This window comes from Tiliqua scincoides, chromosome 10 (genome assembly GCF_035046505.1).
Source record: "Tiliqua scincoides isolate rTilSci1 chromosome 10, rTilSci1.hap2, whole genome shotgun sequence".
Taxonomy (NCBI): domain Eukaryota; kingdom Metazoa; phylum Chordata; class Lepidosauria; order Squamata; family Scincidae; genus Tiliqua; species Tiliqua scincoides.
In genome coordinates, this window is record NC_089830.1 from 22,456,520 (window position 1) to 22,480,877 (window position 24,358).

A 24,358-nucleotide genomic window follows, 5' to 3' on the forward strand; every position below is an offset into this window, starting at 1 on the left:
GCTATAAGACTGGGCCAATCAGTTATGCAGGATTTTGATCCTGTGTAACTTGAGCACATAACAGGGGTTGTAGCTCCAGCTTACCTGCCTAGTCAATGTTTGACCTGGGCCACACCTTAGAAACTGTTGCCCTGCTGATAACTTGAGAAAGGCTGCAAAGAAAGAAATTTACACTTACATTCTCATTGGTATTCAAGGCTCTGGGTGTTTGGCTGTGTCCTCAGCATACAGGTAGGTACCCTGTGTTTACATTCTTGACTGTGGAGATGCCTAGTGGTTAAAGTGTTATGTTGATTGGAGAGATTGCTAGTGATTGGATGGGTGAAGCCCCCCCTTCATGTAACTTCTTCCTGGGACAGGTTTCCCTTCTCTATTAACAGAGACGGCCATGAAGAGGCTCTAGAAGAGGTGGGGTAGACAGGCTCCTATCTCTCTCCCCCCCCCCCCCCTGCCTTTAGCAAACAGAAATGGCTAAAATATGACTTTCCCCCAAACAAGCTTATATTAAAGTCAAGTGCGCCTTCTTCAGGGCAAATCTGTTTAGGGTGAGAGCATTCGTGCAAACTATAATGCTATTGAGTCTGCCATCCTACACCTGTTTACCTGAGTGTAAATGCTGGAGGATGAAAGGGGCTACTTCTTTGTAAGCTTGCACAGAATTAGGTTGCAGGTCTCATTCAGGAATCAAAGATGTGGGGCAATGTTGGTCTTCCTGAATGCATGTTGCCTCTTCTGCACACCCCTCCCCCAATATTTCTTTCCAGTGCAATAGCTGAGCTAAGCCCCTTTTTCTACTTGTAGTTTTATGGGGGGAACCAAACACCCACAACTTCCACAGTTGCATAACAGGGAGAGCGGATAGCGGAGAAAGCATTGACCTGGTGAACCTTGTGATCAGCTCTCCTGCTGCTGAACTTGGTTCCTGGGCCCTTGCTTGCCAGAGCACCAACAAGCTGCATGAACAACTAAGGGTGCATGCCATTGCACCCCCACATCAGCTTTGAGTCACATATCATGCACCCCATCACTAGAAGACTGGACTCTATGAGAAAGAACGTGAATCTGTCCTGGGGGAAAGAGTCACACTGCTCCTTATAATGATTGATTAAATGCTGCAGTCTCCTGGACCCATCGTAAACTGGATGAGCTTTTGGACTGTGCAGAATCTTGCTTCTCCCCCCCCCCAACCTATAATAGCCTCTGCAACCAAGGAAAGGTATTTTCGGTGACATCGTAGTGGTGTCCACTGCCCTGATTGCAGCAATCACCTAACAAGAGGAATTAGAATTGCTTGATTACAATTATTAATCACGTCCCTAGCACTTTTCATGGACAAGAATTCTTGTCTTGTTTATCCTTCCACTAACCCCCCTTGAGGTAGTTAAGCTGAAGAGACATGGAGCCAGGCGAGGTCATCCAATGAGCTCCCTGGACAAGCAAGGGATTTGAGGCAGAGACACCCGCAGCCCAGATGGCTGCTCCCCCCCCCAACCAGGGGTTTAGCCTTGTTATGCTGAAAGCAGGGTGGTCCCTTCCCTTTTGACAGCCACTCTGTGCCCCTGAACAGCTGCCTGTCCTTCGACAGGTGCCTCATTTTCCTGGCACAAAGGTGTGGCAATGGAGCAAAGCTGCACCGGTTGAATACCTGCCTATCAGCCAACTGATAAAGGGCACAGAGTATCAATCAGAAAAGACGGCACCTTTGATGCTTAAGGACAGGGCATATCTGACTGTTGGATTCACATCCCCGCAAGGTGCTCAGTGCAATTATCCCTGTTTTATCTCTTTTTACAGTTGTGTCTGCACTGCGAGTCTGGTGCACCGTGTGTTCTTGTGGCTGAAAATAGGGGATCAGCACATGCCCTGCAGAGAGGAACATGCTGTGTGGAAAGGTTGATTGTGAAGCAGCCCTTTTGAATGAGAGCTGGGCCCAAAATGGCTAATCTGGCAAGCCTGACTCCATCGCCCCAACTTCAACTTCGGAGCTGACCAAACTTTGGAGTTTGATCAGCTGCTTATCCCTGGAGCTGCCGAACGAAAGGTCAGCCTGTCAGCTTCTCCATATCAGTTATCAGCACTTTCCTTCAGTCTCCTTGGAGAAACATCTTGATAAAGAGAACCTATTTGCTTATCCCGTTCACTCTTTGAGGTCCAATTAGAGCAGGGCTCCTTAGTGTTGACCTGGAAGCTGGATCCACGTCTAATCGGGTTTTATTTGACTGTTCCCCTGCCCAAATTGAAAACCAGATCCGGGAGAACGTTCCTTCACAGATTTGCCAAAGAAAAGAAAAGCTTTGTAACAAAAATATGGTTGTAAAAGAGAAAGAGGGAGATTCCACAGCAAGACTTGTCCAGTACTTTGCGGTGCCTGACCTCTCAGCCAAAGGCAGTCCCCCTTTTTGGTGACATGCGGGTGCTACCTCTCCTATTCCTCCTCCTCCTTCCGTCTCCCTGGATGTGAAAAGGAAGAGGGGGAAAGAGCTAGAGGGGAAGTGCAGAGGAGAGCTCAATATGCTCCAGCCCAGCAGTCACCGAACTTGCGACTGCTGTCCTTCGGAAAACCGGTCCCCATTTGGACTGGAGCTTTTCATTCTGTGTCCATGCCATATGTATTCCCAGTAGATCTGGGAACAGGGGTGCTTGGGGCAGTCGCATCTGTCACTCAGCATCCTAGAAGGCTATGCAGCAGGACATCCAGACAGACCCGACTGCCCAGAGCGTCTCTTTGCCCAGATCTACTGGGAATACATGGGGTGCGGAGGCAGAACAGTAAGCTCCACTCGTGAATCGGAGGGCTTTGCCTGAACCCCAGATCCGGCCCCCAGCTGGGGTTTGGAAAACCCTGCCCTAGCCCAGTGGTTCCCAAGCTTTTAGCACAGCTTTAGCTTGCAAACTGTAGGAGCTTAGCACCTTGCAAACTGCATAAGGTGAACTCTTTGAAGGGCATTTTCTGGTAGCTCCTGCAGTTTGCAAGATAGCTGTCAATTGCTCTGCAAAGAGTTCAGCTCCTGCAGTTTGCAAGGCAGCCAACTGCAGGAGCTCGGCTCTTTGCAGGGCAGTTAGCAGCTATTTGATTTTTGAATAGTCTCAGGGCTTGAGACAATTAGTTATCTGATCTTGCCATCACCTGTGTTTACACTGGAGGCTCTGCTCCTTGCGTCACGACCCACCAAAAAACAGGCTGTGACCCACAATTTGGCAAACACAGCAGTAGCCCACCATGATTCTCTCCACCATCCTTCCACTCCATTCTCCTGGAGTGGAATGAAGGTGTGGGGGCAGGCAGAGGAAGAACTTGGGTGCTTCCTGGCATTCTGCTGTTTGAGGAGATCCCCTCGTGACTGGCTGATCCAGTTCCACAGGGTAATATGACTGGTCTCTTTTGTCCCATCTTGGCAACCTCCCCTGCCTTTCAGATGGCTCCTCCCTTGGACTGTGTTCTGCTAATCCAGAGGCACCGGGAGCTGCTTCTGCGCTTGATCGAGCCCAGCCCAGCCCCCCTGCTCCGGGCGCTCCATGACTGTGGCCTCCTTGCCCAGCCGGAGTACTTTGCTTTGCTGGAGACAAAACCCAAGACCAACCAAGTCATTGCACTGCTGGAGAGGGTCAGCCAGAGGCCTGGAGACAGCCAGAAATTCCTGGAGGAGCTGACAAAACTGCAGGACGTGTATTCCCCAGAGCTGCAGCAGTGGTTGCAAGAGAGCTACCTAGTGGAAGAAGGAAAAGGAGAATGTCCCCCATCCCAGCCAGGTACTGCAGTGGCAGGACAAGCCTCTGGGGGCATCAGCAACCCTCCGTCAAGCCCTGATTCTTGGGGCCAGACTATGCAGGACATCACATGCATCATGTCTGTTCTTGCTCCGTTCTTTAAGTCGGCCATTAAGTCAACTTTCCCTTTCCTTCCCAGTTTCTACTTCCAAGCCTTCCACATTGTCTCGCTTGAAGTTCTGGAAAAATTCCAAGAAATATAAGTTTCCAACGAAATCTGCAGGTGAGCCTTACTCACGGCCGACTCCACTGGAGGGTCCTTCGAAGGGCTGTGAGAAGGTTGGCTCATCCTCCCTGGGAGCAAATGTCTGAAACAGGTGACTGGGGCAGAAGCTCTCCCAAGTGTGTGTTTGAATGTTGCACATTAGTGCATTTCAAAGGACTTCAGGTACCTTCACAGACCTCTTTGACTTCCTTAACAGGCTTGCTCACCTTGGAAAGGCACACAAAGTGAAAAGTCCTAGTGGTCAGGATGTGATCAAAACCCAGGCATCTCAAGACTTCCTGATGCCTTAGTTTGGGGTGTCAAACATAAGACCCATGGGCCACACTTGGCCCATGGAAGCTTTTTATCCAGCCCCCGGAATAACTGGGCCCTTCCAGCACCACAATTAGCTGCTTTCAGCTGCTGAGCTTCTAAAAGACGCACCGGCAGAAGTGGCACCGCTGAAAAGACAGCACGGGAACATCCCAATTATTACGCAGGCCGCCCTTTCAGCAGTGCTGCTTCTGCCAAGGCGCTGGGAGGGAGAGGTGGAAGGAGGCCTTGGAAGGTAGGAATGGTATGGCAGAAGAGGAAGACAAAGAGGGGTGAGAAACGGAGAAGCTGCCAAGGTACTGGGACAGCCCAGTTATCACACAGTCTGCCCTTTCAGCAGCGCCACTTTTGCCCAAGTGTCACTTTGCAGAGCACCTCTCAGCTGCTGAGCTGCAGCACTGCTGAAAGGGCGGCTTGTGTGATAATTGGGCTGTCTCATATTTTGATGATATTACCAAGATTTGCATATTTTCTCTGTCATTTGCAGCTAATGAGTTCCTAACTGAAAAAAGTGCTTATTTTTTGCAACCGCTGCCCGTTATGTGACTTGCGAGTCGACTCAAGTCAGGGGGTCAGAGACTCGCCACTTGACTTGTGGCTTGGCGCAGGGACTCCAGCATGTCCCTGAGTCCTGGGGATTGTAGCTGCTTGGAATTGACTCCCTGGTACTGGCGCACTTAGGAAGCGGCTGCCTAGGCCACAGGGCGGTGTCTGTGGGTGCAAAGAAAATGGCTCTGCTCCTGGTACTGCTGGCCAGGTGTCAGAGATGCAGTGCAGCACCTTGTCGACGTGGCAGCTGTGTTTGCTTGGTGGTCTCAGCAGGGTAGTCTCTCCCGCAAACCTGTCTTCTCCTGTCTCCACAGAGGAGGAAAAGAGTGAAGCTTTGCATTTCCGAAGACCCCAGAGCCGGCAGCTGAAAGGTAAAAACAAAAACCCAAAGGGAGAGTAATACAGGGGTGGGAGGGGCAGGTCATCATTTGGTGACCTGATCGCTCACGTACTTAGAACAGAGGGAGTTTTGATGTCCAGTGTCCAGTGATAACCCCTGCCATGAATTCCCAGTCCTGGGCAAAAAGCATCTGTAACAAGGTGTGATCCAACTGGCAGTTCTCACAGCAGAGAATGAGCATTGGCTGTGCAACATTCAGGGGTGCACAAGGCTGGCCCAACCATGAGGCCAGGCAGGGCATTGCAGGGTAGGAGAAGGGCACCAACCTCCCTAGATTCAGAAAAGAAGAGGGAAACAGCAGAAGAGGAAGTGTGAGAAAGAGTGGTGGGCCAGAAAGCCTCTGTTCTAACACACCTCCTCTTCTGCTCCATTCCTTCTTTCTTTTCCAATCCAGGGAATGGGAGGAGAAAGAGGTGCTGCTGAGGCAGCTGCCAGGTAAGGGGGCTGGCATTGGGTCCAGTGCCTCAGGCACTGGGAGGTCTTGGGCTGACCCTGTGTGAGTACCCTCTACACTTCCTGTGTGAGTTCTTGTCTCCTCTCCCCCACAGCTGCCCTGCAGAGCTACCGCCGCTCGCTGCTCACCCGCACAGAGAGACTCTGCACCAACGTGGACGACACGGAATCATGCGGGCACATTGAGATCCGCTACACGGACCTGCTGCTGTCTGACAGTCCCCGCTCTGCCCCCACCAGCCACGATTACCTGCAGGTGGCCTCCCGCCGGACCCGCCTCTATTCCTTCCATGCCCCTCGCCGCCTGGCCCTACGCCAGCTCTTCTCCTCGATGCCCGGAGAAAGCTCTTGCCCTGGCCGGGTGATGCTGAGTGGTGCTGCAGGCATCGGAAAGAGCATTCAGGTTCAGAAGATCCTCCATGACTGGGCACTGGGTGCAGCCTTCCAAGGCTTCCTTTGCTTGTTGGACTTTTCCTTCCGGGAACTCAGCCTCATCAAAGAGCCCCTGAGCCTCAAAGATCTGATCCAGAACAAGCATCCTCACCTGAGTGGGGTGCTCTCCGAGCTTCTGGATTGGCCTGGAGAGCTCTTGGTGATCTTGGATGGTCTAGATGAGTTCCGGCACCCTCTGGAGAACAAGAACGGCTGCCTCAAGATAGACCAACCAGCTCCTGTCCAAGATCTGGTGTGTGGGTTCCTCCACGGGACGTTGCTGCCTGAGTCCACCATCCTGGTCACATCCAGACCTTCTGCCTCCCTTCCAGAAGACCTCTTTGACCGCCATGTTATCATCCTTGGTTTCCAAGAAGAGCAAGTGAAAGAATACTTCTTTCGGTTCTTCCGGGACCCTGAGCGAGCCACGGCTGTGCTTGGTTACATCTCTGCCCACGAGGGCTTAGTCAGCCTGAGTTTCATCCCCCTGTACTGCTTCATCCTTTGCACAGCTCTAGCGGACTTTTTCCCGTGTGCTGGGCTGCGGGAGGCCTCTCCCCCCAGCACCATCACGGAGGTGTACCGCCAATACTTATGCACAATCCTTCGGCCGTACCAGCCGCCGCTGCAGCAAGCAGGGGGATCCAGCCGAGCTCTAGGCAAGGCCCGGGACTTGGTCATGCAACTCGGGAGGCTCGCCTATGCCGCCCTGTTGAGAGGAAAGATCCTATTCTATGCAGATGAACTTCGGGGGTTTGGTTTTGACCCACAGAACCTGCCTGGCACCTTCTTGAACCGGATCTTCAGCAAGGAAAAAGACGAGGTCTATTACTTCTTCCATTTGACCATACAAGAGTTCTTGGCTGCATTGTACTCAGTGGCTATTTTGGACAACAGTGCCGGGGAGCTAGCCTCTTGCCTGGATCTCTGGTGGGACGGGAAAGCTCAAGAAGAGGACGGGGTTGGGGAGAGACTTCCACCTCCATCGGAGGGATCTGAAGATGGGCTTCTGAACACCACCAGAGAGTTCCTGAGTGGATGTCACCAGTGGGACAACCTACAAATGTTCTCCAGGTTCTTTATGGGCCTCCTGACTTCCAGGAGGGAGGGCAGGCTGGTGGGGTTGGCTGGGGACCTGTCCGGAGAAACCTTTGTGCCTTTGTCCGAGTGGCTAGGGAAGAAGATTCAGTATGAATCTGACCGGAGGCTGCTGTCCTTGCTGCACTGCCTGGCCGAGCTGCGCCAGGATGAGGTGACCCAGAAGGTGGCTTCCAAGCTGGACGAAGTGGACCTTTTCAAGGTGACTCTGAACCCTGCGGACTGCGCGGCCGTGGCTTATGTGCTGGGCTGCTCGGAGCCCAAGATGGTCCGAAACCTCAACTTGAGCTACAGCAACATGGGAATTGGCGGGCTGAGGCGCCTGCAAGGTCTCCTCCATCGGTGTGCCACTCTGCAGTGAGTATTCCTTGGCGGTTTCCTTCCTTTGGAGGTCATCAAGTAGGAAAGGGGCTGTAGGGTGCCCGTGGAACGGAGGGCAGATTGGGGCTGTGTTTGTTTTTCAGCTAGCGAACCATTCTTTTTTCTCCTTCCAGCATGCTCGGGTTGCATTCATTTCTCACATTCTAGCACGCTCACCACACTTACAGTTTGAATTGCAAACTCAAAGCTATTAAAGATGTTCGCCTCCGTGCATTTGATTGCTAGTGGCAGAAACATGGCAGCCTCCATGCATTATGGCAGGGGTGTCCAAACCCCGGCCCGGGGGCCACTTGTGGCCCTCAGGGACTCCCAATCCGGCCCGCAGGGAGCCCTCAGTCTCCAATGAGACTCTGGCCCTCCAGAGACTTGCTGGAGCCCATGCTAGCCTGTTGCAACTGCTCTCAGCATGAGGGCAGCTGTTCAACCTCTCGTGTGAGCTGTGGGATGAGGGCTCCCTCCACTGCTTGCTGTTTCATGTCTGTGATGCAGCAGTGGCAGTGAAGGAAAGGCTGGCCTTGCTTTGTGCAAGGCCTTTTATAGGCCTTGAGCTCTTGCAAGACCTTCATTCATTCATATAAGTTCCATCTCTAATATATTCACTTTTGTAAATTTATTCAAATTTGAAATGTAAATTAATACTTTTTTCCCCGGCCCCCAACACAGTGTCAGAGAGATGATGCGACCCACTTGCCAAAAAGTTTGGACACCCCTGCATTATGGTAACAACACGGCAGCCTTCATGCATTTGATTTCAATGACTCCTCTATGACTGGATGCCATTTTGTCAGTTTTGAAAAGCGCTAGGGCAGTGGTTCCCAAACATTTTAGCACCAAGACCCACTTTTTAAAATGACGCTCTATAGGGGCCCACTTAGGTTTACCAGACTTTAAAAAAAAGATTTAGAAAGAATTAATATTTTATTTATTTACTTACAAGTAATAATAACCAGAAAAAGACTCTCAAACATTTATTTCTCTATATTTATCCATGCTTGCAAATTGCAAGCTCAGCTCCTGGCAAGGCAGTTAGCAGCTACCTTGCAAAAGATTTAGAAAAAATTAATATTTTATTTATTTACTTACAAGTAATAATAACCAGAAAAAGACTCTCAAACATTTATTTCTCTATATTTATCCATGCTTGCAAATTGCAAGCTCAGCTCCTGGCAAGGCAGTTAGCAGCTACCTTGCAAACTGAAGGAGCTGAGCTCTTTGCAGGGAAACTAGCAGCGACAGTACCTGATTTTTGAACAACCTCAGGGCTTGAGACAATTAAGTATCTGATCTTGCTATCACCCTTTGGCGACCCGCCAAAAATCAGGTTGTGACCCATCAGTGGGTCCCAACCCACGGTTTAGGAACCACTAGCATGCTAGAGGCACACTAGAAATGTCACTTCCTTCTATTTGCTATTAGAAAAACGAACATAGCCTAACTATTGTGGCTTCCCCCATGAATCCTTGGAATTGTAGTTTGGTGAGGGGGGCAGAGAATTCTCCATGGGCGAGCAAGTTCTAGCTTCTTTCCAGCAACTGTTACCCTGCACATGCCTGATCTCATCTGATCTTGGAAGCTAAGCAGGGTCAGGCCTGGTTAGTACTTGGATGGGAGACCGCTTGGAATACTGGGTGCTGTAGGCTTATAACAGTCTTTCGAGACTGAAGGTTGCCAACCATTCCCAGTGGCTCTCCATGACTTTCAACCAGTGAAACAATGAAATGCAGCAGACTAATCAGTCTCATGAATCAATATGATGCTTTCCTGGTCCAAAGCAACAGGCTCTGGCCAATTCTTGGAAATGGCCATTCCTTTCACACCTGGGCTCTCCAGCACCTAAAAGTGGGATTAACAGAACCAGCCACCTTCAACTGAGATGGACCTGGACTTCCAACAAGTGCAGTATTAACTGCAGGAACTCTCCAGGGGTTGCAGGCAGGGGTACTGCTCAACCTGTGGAACCTGTGTTGTGTGGAACCTCGGACTTCCTATGTGCGCCAGCTTGTTACGGCCCCTCTCCAGGAGGTTTGGTGTGGCAGGCTCCATAGAACCAATGGAGGGGCATCGTGCAGATCGAGCGATAGGAGGGGTGAAGAAGGTAGGCTTGAGGGCCAGATCAGGCCCAAGAAAGCCTTCAGTCCAGCCCTCACACTGCTCCCTGGCCATGGCTAACATTTGAACCTTTCCTCTGCACACACCCATGTACCATGGCTGGCACTGCCTAGCCCAAAGCAGTGCCAGCATTTGTGTGTGCATGGAAAAAGGGCACAGGGGCACGCTAACTGGTCAACCATGCTGGGTCATAAAAGTATAACAGCCCTGCTGGATCAGACCAAAGGCCCATCTAGCCCAGCTTCCTGTATCTCACAGTGGCCCACCAGATGCCACATGACAGCAAGAGACCTGTACCCTGTTACTACTCCCTTGCACCTGGCATTCTGGCATAGCCTACTTCAAAAACCAGGAGGACACATACACCCATCGTGGCTTGTAACCTGCGATGGACTTTTCCTCCATGAATCTGTCCAATCCCCTTTTAAAGGCATCTAGGCCAGATGCCATCATCACATCCTGCGTCAAGGAGTTCCGCAGTTCAGTGACATGCCTGGGTAAAGAAATATTCCTTTTGTCTTTTCTAACTCTCCCACCACTCAGTTGTAGTGGTTCCGGTGTGTGAAAAGGAAAGGAGGGTCACGCACCTCTACAAGAACTTGCTGTCAATGAGATGGGGTGAGAGCAAGCAGTGAAAACATCAAATGATCCTGAATCTTCAAAACTGTATTGTCTTGCAGAGCTAGGATATGAGGATGGTGATGACGACAAACTTACATTAGGACTCTCTGTAACATTTCTGTACTTTAGCATCTGTAAGAGGGATCTGAAGGACTTAGGAGTGGACCTCAACAGGTGGGAAACCCTGGCCTCTGTGCGGCCTGCTTGGAGGCAGGCTGTGCAGGATGGCCTTTCCCAGTTTGAAGAGACACTTGGCCGACAGTCTGAGGCAAAGAGGCAAAGAAGGAAGGCCCATAGACAGGGAGATAGACCAGGGTCAGACTGCACTTGCTCCCGGTGTGGAAGGGATTGTCACTCCCAAATCGGCCTTTTCAGCCACACTAGACGCTGTTCCAGAACCAACATTCAGAGCGCGATACCATAGTCTTTCGAGACTGAAGGTTGCCAACAAAAACAAATTATGGGGTTGGCAAATTTGGGGCCCCTTTACAGCTATCTTGGAAGGGAGTCAGAAGACAAACATCCCATGGGAGTTGCCTGTCGACTTTTCTGAATGTGCCCCCTGTTTTCCAGGTTGCGATATAATTCTCTAGGTTGCGAGGCGGCAGTCATAGAAGCCGAAGTCCTGAAGTCCCCACAGTGCCGGGTCAAACGACTCCTGTGAGTGATCTCAGACTGTCTCTGTCCTAGTTCTCCAGTGATCCTCTCATTTGTTTTCTTATTTACAGAATGCATGTGTGTATGTACTCTGAGCAGTGGCATTGCTAGGGGGTACGGGGGGGCGGCGAGCTGGACCTGATGACATGCATGGGAGAGTGACACCACTACTGGCCAATATTTTTAAAATCTTAGTATTTTTGAATAATGCTGCCATGTTATATATCATTTGATGTGTAATTTGGTGCAGAATGCAATGAAACAAACCATGTTGAAATATCTTTATTCTATCAAAAGTTATAACTAAAAATCCAGTTATAACAGGGGCACTGCAATGGTATGTCACCATGCCCACTGCCCAGGGCATTGCCTGTCCACTGTATGGGAGGAAGTTCATAATGCGGGTGACGGCTGGCACCCTCCCTCCCGCACTGGGTGATACAAACTCTGATCAGTTTTTATCCTGCCGTTCAGCCCGTGAGGTGACTAACAACACACTCCTAAGCATTATTTATATATCAAATCAGAAAATCAACACGTTGCTATAAGGAGCTGTTTTTGTTTTATAACAAAATTATAAAATACCAGCACAATGCAGCTGGAGATGGAAATTGGATTGGGGATTAATTCCAGTGAAAAGCCTCTAACAAATTCTGAAGCAGGTGCCAAAATGACAGTGAGGTGACCAGGCAGGCTTCCAGTGGCAAGGGGTTCCGCAGGTCAGGGGCTGCAGCTGAACAGGTCCCTTCTCTTATCACCTCTGGCGTCACCTTTGAAGATGCAGAAATATGGAGCCAGTAGTGTAGCTAGAGAGGTGCAATGCTCAGCTGAATGTTCCTCCGAGGGCGAGTGGGAGGGTCCTCTTGCACTCATGTTCAGGAGCCTGCACTACTCACCCTTTTGCATGGCTCTAGCTACAGGGTGGAGCACAGCCCAGGATGAAAAACTCAAGGGTTGTCTGTCTTCCAGCACTTTCCATAAGTGATGTTATGCTTATGGATAACAAGTGGAGGTTGCTTTCCAGCTTTGGACTTTGAATGACAAAAGCCCTCTAAATCAGGGGTGTCAGACATAAGGCCCACTGGCCAATGTATCTGCCCCTCCCCATTATAATTGGGCTCTCCCAGCGTAATAATTGGGCTCTCCTATACCTTGAAAATATGAAAAAGATTTGCACATTTTCTCTTCAGTCATTTGCAGCTAATGAGTTTCTAAGTGAGAATTAAGTGCTTATTTCTGGCCATCGTTTGCTTAATGACATCGCTTCCTGATTAATGATGTCATTAATCTGGCCCTCAGTGAGCACCATGAATCCTAACTTTGGCCCTCTGTATGAAATGAGTTTGACATCCCTGCTCTAAATTCTTACCCAAGAAATCTCAAATTATCTTAATAGAATGAGTGTACCAAAAGGAGGTTAGGATTGAAACTGATCTTCTCATATAAGATTTCTGCTGTGCTGGTTTCCAAACCCCTCCCCAAAGGTTTTGTGGAAACTGTCTGACCTCTGAGGGGGTGAGGAGCTTATGGGATGCCCTCCGGAATAATGCCACCCTTGAAGAGCTCTACCTCGATATCACGGGCATCACCGATAGCGGCCTGGATAATATTCTGGATTCCCTGATGGGCAACACAACCCTCAAGCTCTTAACGTGAGTTTCTTCACTGAAAGCACAAGGAGGAGAAATGGGTTGCCATAGAGGGGTGGGGCCATGGTGGGCTTTCTCCTATCTAAGCCTCAGTTGGCAAACAGGGCCATCCGTCCACTTTCTTTTTAAAAAGCAGGGAGCTGAACAGAAGAGAAAGTGAGGAGAGTAGTGGGCTAGAGTGGCAGAGGCAGTCTAGCTCACCACTCTCTTCTCTTCCACACTTCCCCCTCCATTACTGTTTGAATCCAAGGAAATAGGTAGAGTGGTGGTGGTGGTTGAAGTATATAGGATGGTGTCTCCTGCAAATCTGTCCCCTGAAAAGTTGGTTCGAGAACCGACTGCAAGTGTTTGCGGGGGCGGGGACAGGGAGGGGGGATGTGCTGCAGTAAACACGGTTCTGCGGGCACCCAGAGTCTTGCCACACTACCTGAGCGGGTCTACCAGTCTTGGAGAGGATCCAGGAGGCCCCAAGTCCTCTCTGCGGGTCTCCTCCAAGCTTTGCTTTGCTTTGCTCTGATCTGCTGGTCGGAGCAACTTCTGGTTTTCTTCGGTTTAGTGGTAGTCACTCCAACCTGCAGTACCTGGAGTGAATCGAAGTTTGGAGGAGACCCACAGAAAGGGCTGCAGGCCTCCCAGACCCTCTCCAAGGCTGGCAGACCCCCTCAGGTAGGGTGGCAAGAGTTTGGGAGCCCATGGCGCTGTGGTGCCGCTGAGGCACCCATTCCTGGGTCACCCCCCCTTAAGGGAAAAATGACCTTTTTTTGTTCCAATAGTGGGTCTCAACCCACCGCTTTGAGCATCACTATTCTAAAGTGCTTTATGATGATCTCAACCCCCCTTTTTTCTCAGCATTGTCGGGAACCGCCTGAGCCAAGGCGGGAGGCAAATCCTCTCCGAGTTAAGCCGCAAGAAGCCAGAGCTGAAGATTATTAGCAGTTTTCTGTCTGACATGGGGTTGCTCCAAGCGTATTTGGACTGGGTGGAAGAGATCAAGGCAGACCTGGAGCAAATGGAGTCAGTCAAGAATGCTGATGCCCTGCGCTCGGTGCTGGAGGTTTTGGCAGAATCTGATGATCCGGATGCCAGCCAGGAGGCCTGGGAGAAGGCTGAGAAACTGCGGAAGGAAATCACTGCTCTCTTGAGGGAAGAAAAAGAAGAAGAAAGTGGACACTGTAGTGTCCTCTTGGCTTGATCTGACCTACAAATTGGGACCACTACCCAAAGACCAAAAGATCTGACCTTTGGTGGAGAGATTTATTCCTCCAACTTGTCTGACCCAATCCATGACACATCCATCCAAACTTGACTGTTAAGTCAGGAAAACCAGCTGCTCCAGTTTTCAGCCATGCTGGAAATGAGTTTCCCGAATCTTGGACCCGTTACTAGAACACCTTTCCAGTTATGGTCATGTGATCACAGAGAACAGGTGCAGGATTGTGGCTCAGGAGCAGAGCTCTGAATCAGGACATCTTGGACATCTGCCATGAACTCAGCCCTTCGCCTTGGGCAAGCTGCCCCTTCTCAGTCTTCCCCATCTGCAATATGGGGATAATAATATGTTCTTTGCCTTGCAGTGTTGTTGTTACAGTGCGATAATACATGCAAAGCCCATTGCAAACTCTATAGCCACTAAGGGCCAAATCCTATCCAGTTTTCCAGTGCTGGTGCAACTGTGCCAATGGGGCATGCACTGTATCCCGTGGTGGGGAGGCAATCACAGAGGCCTCCTCAAGGTATGGGAACATTTGTTCCCTTTCCTTAGGGCTGTATTGAGGCTGCACCAGCACTGGATTGGATTGGGCCCTAAGTTACTTGAGTGTAAGGTCAAGAACTGGCAGGACCATGGAGAAGGACCTTTCTGGAGTTTAGATTAGAACAGGGGTCTCCAAACGTTTTGGCCAGAGGGCCGCATGAAATATCTGGCGCAGTGCTGAGGGCCAGAAACAAATTTAAATAAATAAATTAGAGATGGAACTTAGATGAATGAATAAATGAATGAGTGGGCTCATTCACTCAGCCTCTCTGGCCCTCAGAACAACTTCGAGATGCAATCAGAGCACAGCTCTGCTCATGTTCTGTTGAGTAGGCCAGAGGCTTTCAGACTGGCTGTGGGCCAGATAAAGGCTTGCTGTGGGCCGCATCTGGCCCCCAGGCTGGGGTTTGGAGACCCCTGGATAGAAGAACAAACTGAAGACTTGACATATAAACTTTCATATGGAGACTTTGAGCATCAGCAGTGCTTGGCTACCAACCCTTAAGCCATTTCTGCCCAATGCTGCTTCTGTGCAACAGGGACCAAATGTATACACCTGTGGGCTGGGCAGAAATAGGTTAAAAAGGTTAGGACTTGGGCTTCGGAACAGGAAAAGAGTCAGGGTGTGAAGGGAAAGTGCATGGTCCTGTAAGGAACACACGGTGAACAGGTAGATCAGTGGAGAGTTATGGATAGTTGCTCTGGGGTGAGATAAAGAGCAGTGGTGTTACTACAGCTTACGTCACCTGCTGTGGGAGGCCAGCACATCATCCCCATCATGGACCTTCTCCCATGCACACCACCCTGAGCTCTTTGGAGGAAGGGAGTTATAAAAAAAAAAAATAAAGTTCTCTCCAAAGGTGTAATGGAAATGGAAAGATCCCTGGAGGAGATAGGGGGTGGTGTCAACAGTGGCCCCTTGCTGTGAGAAGCTGGGGCCTTAGATTGCAGTGAGTGTGCTGCAAAGCTGTAGCTCTTGGAGGCAACAAGGCCCTCAGGGTTAAAAGCAGCACCTGGAGGAAGGAAAAGGGAGTGGGTGCAGAAGGACGGAGTTTGGAGAGACAGCAGGTGCTTGGAGGAAAGAGGACTGACTACATGACTGATGGACTGAATGAACAGGGATTGCTGGAGACTGGTGGGTGGCTGCCATGCCCAGGGGATGCTGGGAACCCAGGTGTTGCTGCAGAAGCTGGTGACAGGAGAGGGGAGGAAGGAGGACTTCTGCAGGTTGAACAGACCCGCTACCCTGGTGGTGGGGTCCAGCAGTGCTTTCTGCAGAATTGGGGCCACTGTTGGGGAAAGAAGGGGAGCTAATTAGTTTAAAGTGGGCTTATGTTCTACAGGTGAGGCTTGGAATGGGGATTTGGCAAAACAAAAGGCTTTTTTGGGAAGGAGTATGAATATCGCCTCTCTTGGTCAGCTTTTGACGCAGCTGGTGTGTGTGTAGGTTCCCAAGAGTGTGGGAAACACACATAAATAAAGGATTTCCATGCAAGGCTTATGAGAGCATGTCTGTGTGCAGCCGGTTTTCATAAATTGGGTGCAACCAGGAACTGTCCTGTAGGTGGTGCTTTCACCCTATAATTAACCTACTCCCCCCCCCATGGAGAACTGTAGCCCCTTGAATCTCATGGGTCATGATCTGCTTAACCATTTCTGACCAACAGGGATCAAATATGTACACCTGTGGGCTGGGCAGAAACGGGTTAATAAATAATAATGTAATAATAATAAATAATAATAAAACTTTATTTTTATCCCGCCCTTCTCCCAAAAAGGGACCCAGGGCGGCTAACAACATATAAAACAAATTAAAACATAATTTCACAGATAAAAACATATTAAAAAACACATTAGCAGAACCCATAAAAACAGTAGTCAGAAAAGTCAGAATAAAAGAGCATAAAACAGCAGTTCTTAGAGGAATCGGGCCTGTAAAAAAGCAACTAAAAGATATATAAAAGATGTTAAAAAGGCCATAACGTCACAAGGCTTGGTTAAACAACAAGGTCTTCAGGCCTCGCCGAAAGGACTCAAGAGAGGGAGCCATTCTCAAGTCAAGGGGAAGGGAGTTCCACAATGTTCCACAATGTAACATGCAGTTTGGTCTTTATTCCTTGGTACAAGGAATAAAAATAAGGGTGGCAGTGAGTGCCAATTTCCTTTTTTTTCTCCCTGGCAGGGCTCCTATGCTTTTTCACAGCCGAAACCTAACAGGCAAAGTTTTCCCCCCATGTTTTGTGTGGCCTGCTGAGTATCTCTCTGCCAGGTTGCTTTCAAATGCACAAGAACCTCTCTTGTCAGAAAACAAAATCTGGCAACTTGCAAGTGGGGAACATCCTCTTGCCTGCTCCTAAAGTCTACCCCCTCTTTGCTCATAAGAAGAGTCCCACTGGATCAGGCCAAAGGTCCAGCTTCCTGTATCTCACAGTGGCCCACCAGAAGCTTCAGGGAGCACACAAGAGACCCGCATCCTGTAGCCACTCCCATGCACCTGGCGTTCCGAGGTGTCCTACTTCTAATACCAGGAGGTTGTGCATACCCATCACGGCTTGTAACCTGTGATGGATTTTTCCTCCAGAAATCTGTCCATAAGAACAGCCCCACTGGAACAGGCCATAGGTCCATCTAGTCCAGCTTCCTGTATCTCACAGCGGCCCACCAAATGCCCCAGGGAGCACCCCAGATAACAAGAGACCTCATCCTGTTGCCTTCCCTTGCATCTGGCATTCTGACTTAACCCATTTCTAAAATCAGGAGGTTGCGCATACACATCATGGCTTGTACCCCATAATGGATTTTTCCTCCAGAAACTTGTCCAATCCCCTTTTAAAGGCGTCCAGGCTAGACGCCAGCACCACATCCTGTGGCAAGGAGTTCTACAGACTAACCACACGCTGAGTAAAGAAATATTTTCTTTTGTCTGTCCTAACCCGCCCAACACTCAATTTTAGTGGATGTCCCCTGGTTCTGGTATTATGTGAGAATGTAAAGAGCATCTCCCTATCCACTCTGTCCATCCCCTGCATAATTTTGTATGTTTCAATCATGTCCCCCCTCAGGCGTCTCTTTTCTAGGCTGAAGAGGCCCAAACGCCGTAGCCTTTCCTCGTAAGGAAGGTGCCCCAGCCCCGTAATCATCTTAGTCGCTCTCTTTTGCACCTTTTCCATTTCCACTATGTCTTTTTTGAGATGCGGCGACCAGAACTGGACACAATACTCCAGGTGTGGCCTTACCATAGATTTGTACAACGGCATTATAATACTAGCCGTTTTGTTCTCAATACCCTTCCTAATGATCCCAAGCATAGAATTGGCCTTCTTCACTGCCGCCGCACATTGGGTCGACATTTTCATCGACCTGTCCACCACCACCCCAAGATCTCTCTCCTGATCTGTCACAGACAGCTCAGAACCCATCAGCCTATATCTAAAGTTTTGATTTTTTGCCCCAATGAGCATGACTTTACACTTACTGACATTGAAGCGCATCTGCCATTTTGCTGCCCATTCTGCCAGTCTGGAGAGATCCTTCTGGAGCTCCTCACAATCACTTCTGGTCTTCACCACTCGGAAAAGTTTGGTGTCGTCTGCAAACTTAGCCACTTCACTGCTCAACCCTGTCTCCAGGTCTCAAGGACAGATCCTTGGGGGACACCGCTTTTCACCTCTCTCCATTGTGAAAATTGCCCATTGACACCCACTCTCTGCTTCCTGGCCTCCAACTAGTTCTCAATCCACGAGAGGACCTGTCCTCTAATTCCCTGACTGTGGAGTTTTTTCAGTAGCCTTTGGTGAGGGACCATGTCAAACACCTTCTGAAAGTCCAGATATATAATGTCCACGGGTTCTCCCACATCCACATGCCTGTTGACCTTTTCAAAGAATTCTATAAGGTTCGTGAGGCAAGACTTCCCCTTACAGAAGCCATGCTGACTCTCCCTCAGCAAGTCCTGTTCATCTATGTGTTTTGAGATCCTATCTTTGATGAGGCATTCCACCATCTTACCCGCTATGGATGTTAGGCTGACCGGCCTATAGTTTCCCGGGTCCCCCCTCTTTCCCTTTTTAAAAATAGGCGTGACATTTGCTATCCTCCAATCTTCTGGCACCGCGGCCGTTTTGAGGGACAAGTTGCATACCTTAGTCAAGAGGTCTGCAACTTCATTCTTCAATTCCTTAATAACTCTTGGATGTATGCCATCAGGGCCCGGTGACTTATTGATCTTTAAAAGTGAAGTCCAATCCACTTTTAAAGGTATCTGGGCCAGATGTGATCACCACATCATGTGGCAAGGAGTTCCACAGACTAATTACGTGTTGGATGAAGAAATAATTCTTTTGTTTGTCCTAACTCTCCCGACACTAAATTTTAGTGGATGTCCCCTGGTTCAGGTGTTGTGTGAGAGGGGAAAAGAGCATCCTCATATCCATTCTATCAATCCCCTGCATGATTTTGTATGTCTCAATCATGTTTCCCCCCCCCCATGGGCTCCTCTCCACAACCCCATCCCTCTGCACAGCTCCTTCTCTTGCCTTAATAGGACCCTCCTCCTCCTGCAGACTACAGGGCTGTTCACACATTATGCTGTACCGGGGTTTGTAATGTGTGTTCTCTATTGACTCTGACACCCCCCTTCTTTTTCAAGTCCAGGGCACAGGAAAGAAGACAAGGGGCTGGCACCTCATTGGGGATGCAAAGGCACCACTTGACCCATGTGCCAGGGGGTCTTGCATCAGCCCTGTTTGGTGCCCAGTCCCAGCTACACCCAAATCTGGATGGCAGATTTGCAAATCTGGATTGCAATTTGAATTGCACCTTTAGGAAGGGGGTGAAAACCCAAATACAGCCAAATCTGGATTGCAATCTGGACTGCACCACTAGGAAGTGGAGGAAAGAAAAGCCCAAACTGGCCATGTCTGTTCACCTCTAGTTAATTATAGCCCTTATTTCCCCCCACGCCCCCTTCCCTTGCCCCCCCACCGCACGCCTTGAGCCGTCCCTGGCCAGTATGTGTGCGCGCGCCCCCTAGCGGCTGCACTTGGGCTCGTGCTTTGGCTGGTGCAGAGGCGGTAGAGCGGGCGCAGCAGAGCAGTTAAGACGGTAAAGGGAGTTGGGGGTCGCTCAGCCCCCTGCAGGCTGTTGTGCTTTTTGCCTCCCAGCCCTGGAGGAAGCTCTTCTATGCAGATTTGATGCCCCCCCCCAAGAACCTCCCCCCCATATAAAACCTCTACCCTGCCCTGGGGAAAGCTCTTTAATGCAGATTTGGTGCCCCCCAAGAACTTCCCCAATCAGAAAACCCCTCCCTTGCCTACCCTGTCCTGGAGAAAGCTCTTCTATGCAGATTTGATGCCCCCAAGAACCCCCCCCCATATATAACCCCTCCCTTGCCCACCTTACCCTGGAGGAAGCTCTTCTATGCAGATTTGATGCCTCCAAGAACACCCCCCCCCCCAAATATAAAACACTTCCCTTGCCCACCATCAGAAACTACCTTCTCTTTAGCAGTCTGATCTGAACCCCCCCTCCCCTGGACACTCCTTCCTAGGCCTTAGTTTGAAGCTCCCTTAATTTGAGTTACAGAAAAGAGCTCACCCAGCAACAGCAGTACACATGTACAGAGGCCCATAGGCTTGGGCCCTTAACTGAATCCATGAGCTTCTAGAGCAGCGTTTCTCAAACTGTGGGTCAGAACCCGCTTGGTGGGGCAGGACCAGATTTCTGGTGGGTCCTGCAGAGCCTCCAATGAAAACATGAGTGATGGAAAGATCAAATAACTGCCTCAAGGCTATTCAAAAATCTGATAGCTGCTCACTACTCTGCAAAGAGCTGAGCTCCTGCAGTTTGCAACCTTGTGTAAACAGAGAGAGATAAATGTTTGTGTGTCTTTTTTTCTGGTATGTTTTTTTCCAAGTTCGTCAGTGACAGGTAGGTGGGGCGGGTGAAGGAGGGTCTCATAACTAAGCCCCTCAAACCTTGAGGCTATTCATTAGGGCTGCTTCATAATGAGAAATGAATCGAGGTTCATTTGAAATTGATAAATATTTGATAAATATATATATATTTTAATTTATACATCACTTTTTTTTAAGTCTCATAAAGCTAGGTGGGTCCTGATGAGAGTGTCATTTTAAAACTTGGGTCCCGCTGCAAAAATGTTTGAGAGCCACTGCTCTATGGAATAGACTGAGTTGGAGTTGCTTTTTTCTATGGGAAGAAAAAGACTGGGCAGGACAATTGTGACTTTTAAGGATCAAGTATGATAAATAAGTTGCGTTAGATTCTTGTCGACCAAAAGACATACTCCCCATTGCGGGGGGGGGGGGGCGGACCACCACTGTCCTTTCAAGTACCTAGCAGCCTGTTGCTTTTGCACAGATTGTTTGCCTAGATTTTTATCCCTTCCAGAGAACTCACAATGCCATTTGCATTCCCTCCCCTTTCAGTTTCATAGCAACCCTGTGAGGTGGGCTGGGCAGAGTGATTGTGACTTGCCCAAGGTCAGTCCAGCAGTAAGTAGCACCAAACAGACACCCTTAATTGTGCCCACTTGGCAAATAAATCCACTTTACTTGCACACAGGTAACTGGTTAGTTGCTGTAGCAAATACCATGAAAGTGCTTACGCTTTGGTCAGTTTATAAATAACTTGGTCCATCGCTTGAAAAATTGATTTTAAATTGGCCCCTTTTCTTCATTTAAGTTCAGGTTTTAAATAACACCACCCCGGTGCTGAGCCAGGACTTGAGCCCACTGGTGTACCTGGGGGTATGCATGTCGAAGGTTGCAAATGCTTCAGGTGGCACACGGAGGGGAGGGGGGAGCAATCCACTCCCCCCAATACTCTTTTTTTCACAAATTTTTTTCAGAGCGCAACAAGCCAAAGCGCAACTTTTTCACTCTGAAAAAAGTGAATCTGCACACCTCTGACTGCCTCCCCATTCTCCCCCCCTTTTTTAAAGGGGAAAAAGGGGGGCCCCTCAGATCAGCGCAATAATACTGGAATTACTTTTGGTCAGGGGTGACCAGGGTTGCTATCGTGCCTCTCCAGGGGTGACTTGCCCATATATGTTTGTTCAATCCGGTTCACCTAGGAAGCTTTGTAGCTGAGCAAGGGTTTGAAGTCCACCTCCCAAACCACTACACAATCCTGGCTCTTAATTATGATTAATTATTAATATTAATTAATAGAATGAGAACTCTGTTATTGATTAACCATAGCACCCTCTCTATACATGGCACTTTGGAGAGAGTTGTGTCACCCAGAGACGGATTTTGCTCCAAAGAATTGACAATTTGTGGGCTAAACAAGAGGTTTGATCACAGCCATCCAGTCCTTACTAGGCCAGGCAGGAGAGCTTTAATGTGAAGTGTGGACAGGGAGGAGTTAAACTCCCGACACCCTTCCTCTGTGTGCTTACCCCCCAAGCTGAGTCTCCCCCCACCCCCAAAGCAATAGCTTTACTATCATTATAGCAGCAAATGTAGGTGTAACTCATTTTTACTTGCACAACAGCCTCTGACACATTTGCTCAAACCTGACGGTTTCCCTAATGATCTTGTCCACAGCTCTTTTTTCTGCAGTTTTTGGATACTGCCCTTCAGAAGCGCCTTGAAGTCACCATGGCTGAACCACCTTCCCCCAACAGCAGCTCTCCAGAGAGAAGAGTAGTCCAGGTGTCTCCATGTTCATCCTCGATTGAACCCGCCTTGCCCGGAACATCGGACCTGCAGCCCATCTCTCTGGGCCCCACGGCGTTGTCGAGCAGCTTCTCCTCCACCATGATTCCTGTGCGCCTGGATGTCCTGTACTTCCTGCTGACTAGTGCTTTCAAAGGGACTCAGCACAGCTTTCCACTGATGCCCGTTCACGGTGGGCAAAGTTCTGTTTCCACCTGTCGTAGTCCAGCTCCTCAACCTGGAACAATCAGTCTGCAGCCTGCAGCCACAAGCTGCTGCAATTGCCATTCGGCCTGCCATGGGATGGTCAGCTATCCAGTCCTTCAGCAGCCCACTGGGATCCAACAGTATGGAAGATCTCATGAAGGTTATGGCGGCCACGGGTGGCCCAGCGCTGGAGTCCCAGAGAGCCAAAATAATGGGTCCTATTGGGGTGGGCCCCCCTCCCAGCGGAACAATAGCTGGTCTGGTGGAAGCCAGCCAAGTTCTTCAGGGCATTGGAGAGGAGCCCAGTCCTCAGTGGACTGGCAGGAGAACCAAAGAAAGGGAGGAGGAAGAGGAGGAGGGCAAGGTAGTCGGGATAACTGGCAAGGCAGGAGGCAGAATTTCCAAAGGTCTTGGGGCAACCACAGACAAGGTGCAGCTGACTCGATCCCTTGGAAATCAGGATCTCGGGACTCAGGAAGAGGAATGGCCCCTTTTGGATCAAACTCTGGCAACGGCAAAAGAAGCCAAGAGGGCTTCCATTGGCCGGCATTACGCGGCGGCCCGGATGCCAAAAAACGTTCAGATGGTGCCGGAATGGGATGGCAGCCAAATCAACAAACAAAGCCTTCTCCTACCGGTGATGGCAATACTGCAGGTGCCGGACCAGCTCAAACCAGAGGGCAGGAGAATGATGAAGACTGGGAGGCAGAATATGAGAGCAGTGGGCAAGCCGTCCCCTCTACTCCGGGGGCTCTTCCCCTTCCTTCTCCGCTGAATGACCAAGCAGGCCCCTTGAAGGCAGGCAACGATTTGCATGAGGGATCTACTCCACCTTCTGTGCTGCCCAAACTGGCCACCTTTCTGCTTCCAGAGTTGACCACCAAAGAAGACAAGGGGGCAACTGCTGTGGGGAAGGAGCCTCTGGCCTCATCCGTGAATCAGAGCAAGAGCGATGGGTTCACCAGCTACCTCCAGAACCTGTATTCCAACCCACCAAGGAAGTCCAGCTCTGACTGGTCCTCAGACCTGGTCATCGACACTGAGGCGGAATCGCTGAAGCCAGAGGAAGGCGAATCGTCCTAAGAGGACGTGAATGGATCACAGGGCTGCTGTTTCGTTCAGGTGTTTCTCCTGTCTCTCCATTCCAAGCCTCCTGCTAGCGCCCTGTCACGGTTTGCAGCCCCTTCTGAGGCCAGGTTTGTTTTCTTCTGTTTGGAAATTCGTTTGAAACGGCCCCTGGAGACGACACTTCTAAAAAAGCACAGGATGGTGAAACTGAAAATCCCTATTGCTGCTTCCATCAAGATCCATAGCAGGGTGGAGAGTGAATTCTGGTTTCTTGTTGATATTTCCTGATTCATCCACGTGGCTCTTCAGACCCATCGCATGTTTTTTTTTTTCCTTTTTTTCCCCAGATGGACCTCCCTTCGGAAGCAGAAGATGAAGGGGAGGCACTTGGATCATCCAGCAAATGGAAGTGCAATTGACAGGTCACTTACACCAAAGAAATCCAGCCCAGTCCATTTTCACCAGGTTGTGTCCATTTGATCTTTGCTTCCAGGAGTCCAGATTTCCGTTCTGTTTGCATCTGAAATAGGGAGATGTTCCATTCTGAAAATAAAACCAACTGTCCTTTAGGGTTGAAACCTGGTTTTGGGTATCTCCATAGTTAGCACTGTACTGTATTGCAGTCGCTCTGGTCTTACATGTTGATCTCCATTGCAATGTTGTGCTTGATCTGGGAATCCAATATGGAAAAACTTAGCAGGCCTGTCGCTCACAGGGATAGAGAGATCCTGGGACTGCACTGTTCCTAGTGGGTGATTTGCAGCTTTAAATGTTTCTTCATGTTTAAACCAAAAAAAACCACTTCCCTGTTCCTGGTTATCAAGGAAAGGATTTTAGTTGAGCCTTCTTCCTGATGTGCTAGCTTTTAACATGCAGGGGAGTTTATCTTTGTACATGGGAAGAGCACTGAGGTATGCAGTCCCTCCTCCACATACCTTGTACCATCTTAGGAACTCCAGGACACATGATTTCTCAGTGAATCGGGTCTAATTGGGG

The 24,358-nt window shown here is 49.6% G+C and overlaps 1 protein-coding gene across 1 annotated transcript; it reads left to right on the forward strand.

Moving 5' to 3' along the window:
* Positions 1 to 3,416: 3,416 nt before the first annotated feature.
* On the forward strand, positions 3,417 to 13,847 carry LOC136661560 (NLR family CARD domain-containing protein 3-like). Its single transcript, XM_066638858.1, has 7 exons — positions 3,417 to 3,750; positions 3,908 to 3,991; positions 5,170 to 5,226; positions 5,804 to 7,595; positions 10,923 to 11,009; positions 12,491 to 12,658; positions 13,505 to 13,847. Exons 1-7 carry the CDS (start codon positions 3,417 to 3,419, stop codon positions 13,845 to 13,847), a joined length of 2,865 nt encoding a protein of 954 aa, XP_066494955.1.
* Positions 13,848 to 24,358: the final 10,511 nt, after the last annotated feature.

Excerpts from the sequence above, each read along its gene's own strand:
- LOC136661560 (XM_066638858.1), top strand. The coding sequence starts at position 3,417 with ATGGCTCCTCCCTTGGACTGTGTTCTGCTAATCCAGAGGCACCGGGAG. Across the intron at positions 5,227-5,803 it reads CCAGAGCCGGCAGCTGAAAG|CTGCCCTGCAGAGCTACCGC; the intron begins GTAAAAACAAAA and ends TCTCCCCCACAG. Across the intron at positions 12,659-13,504 it reads ACAACCCTCAAGCTCTTAAC|CATTGTCGGGAACCGCCTGA; the intron begins GTGAGTTTCTTC and ends CTTTTTTCTCAG.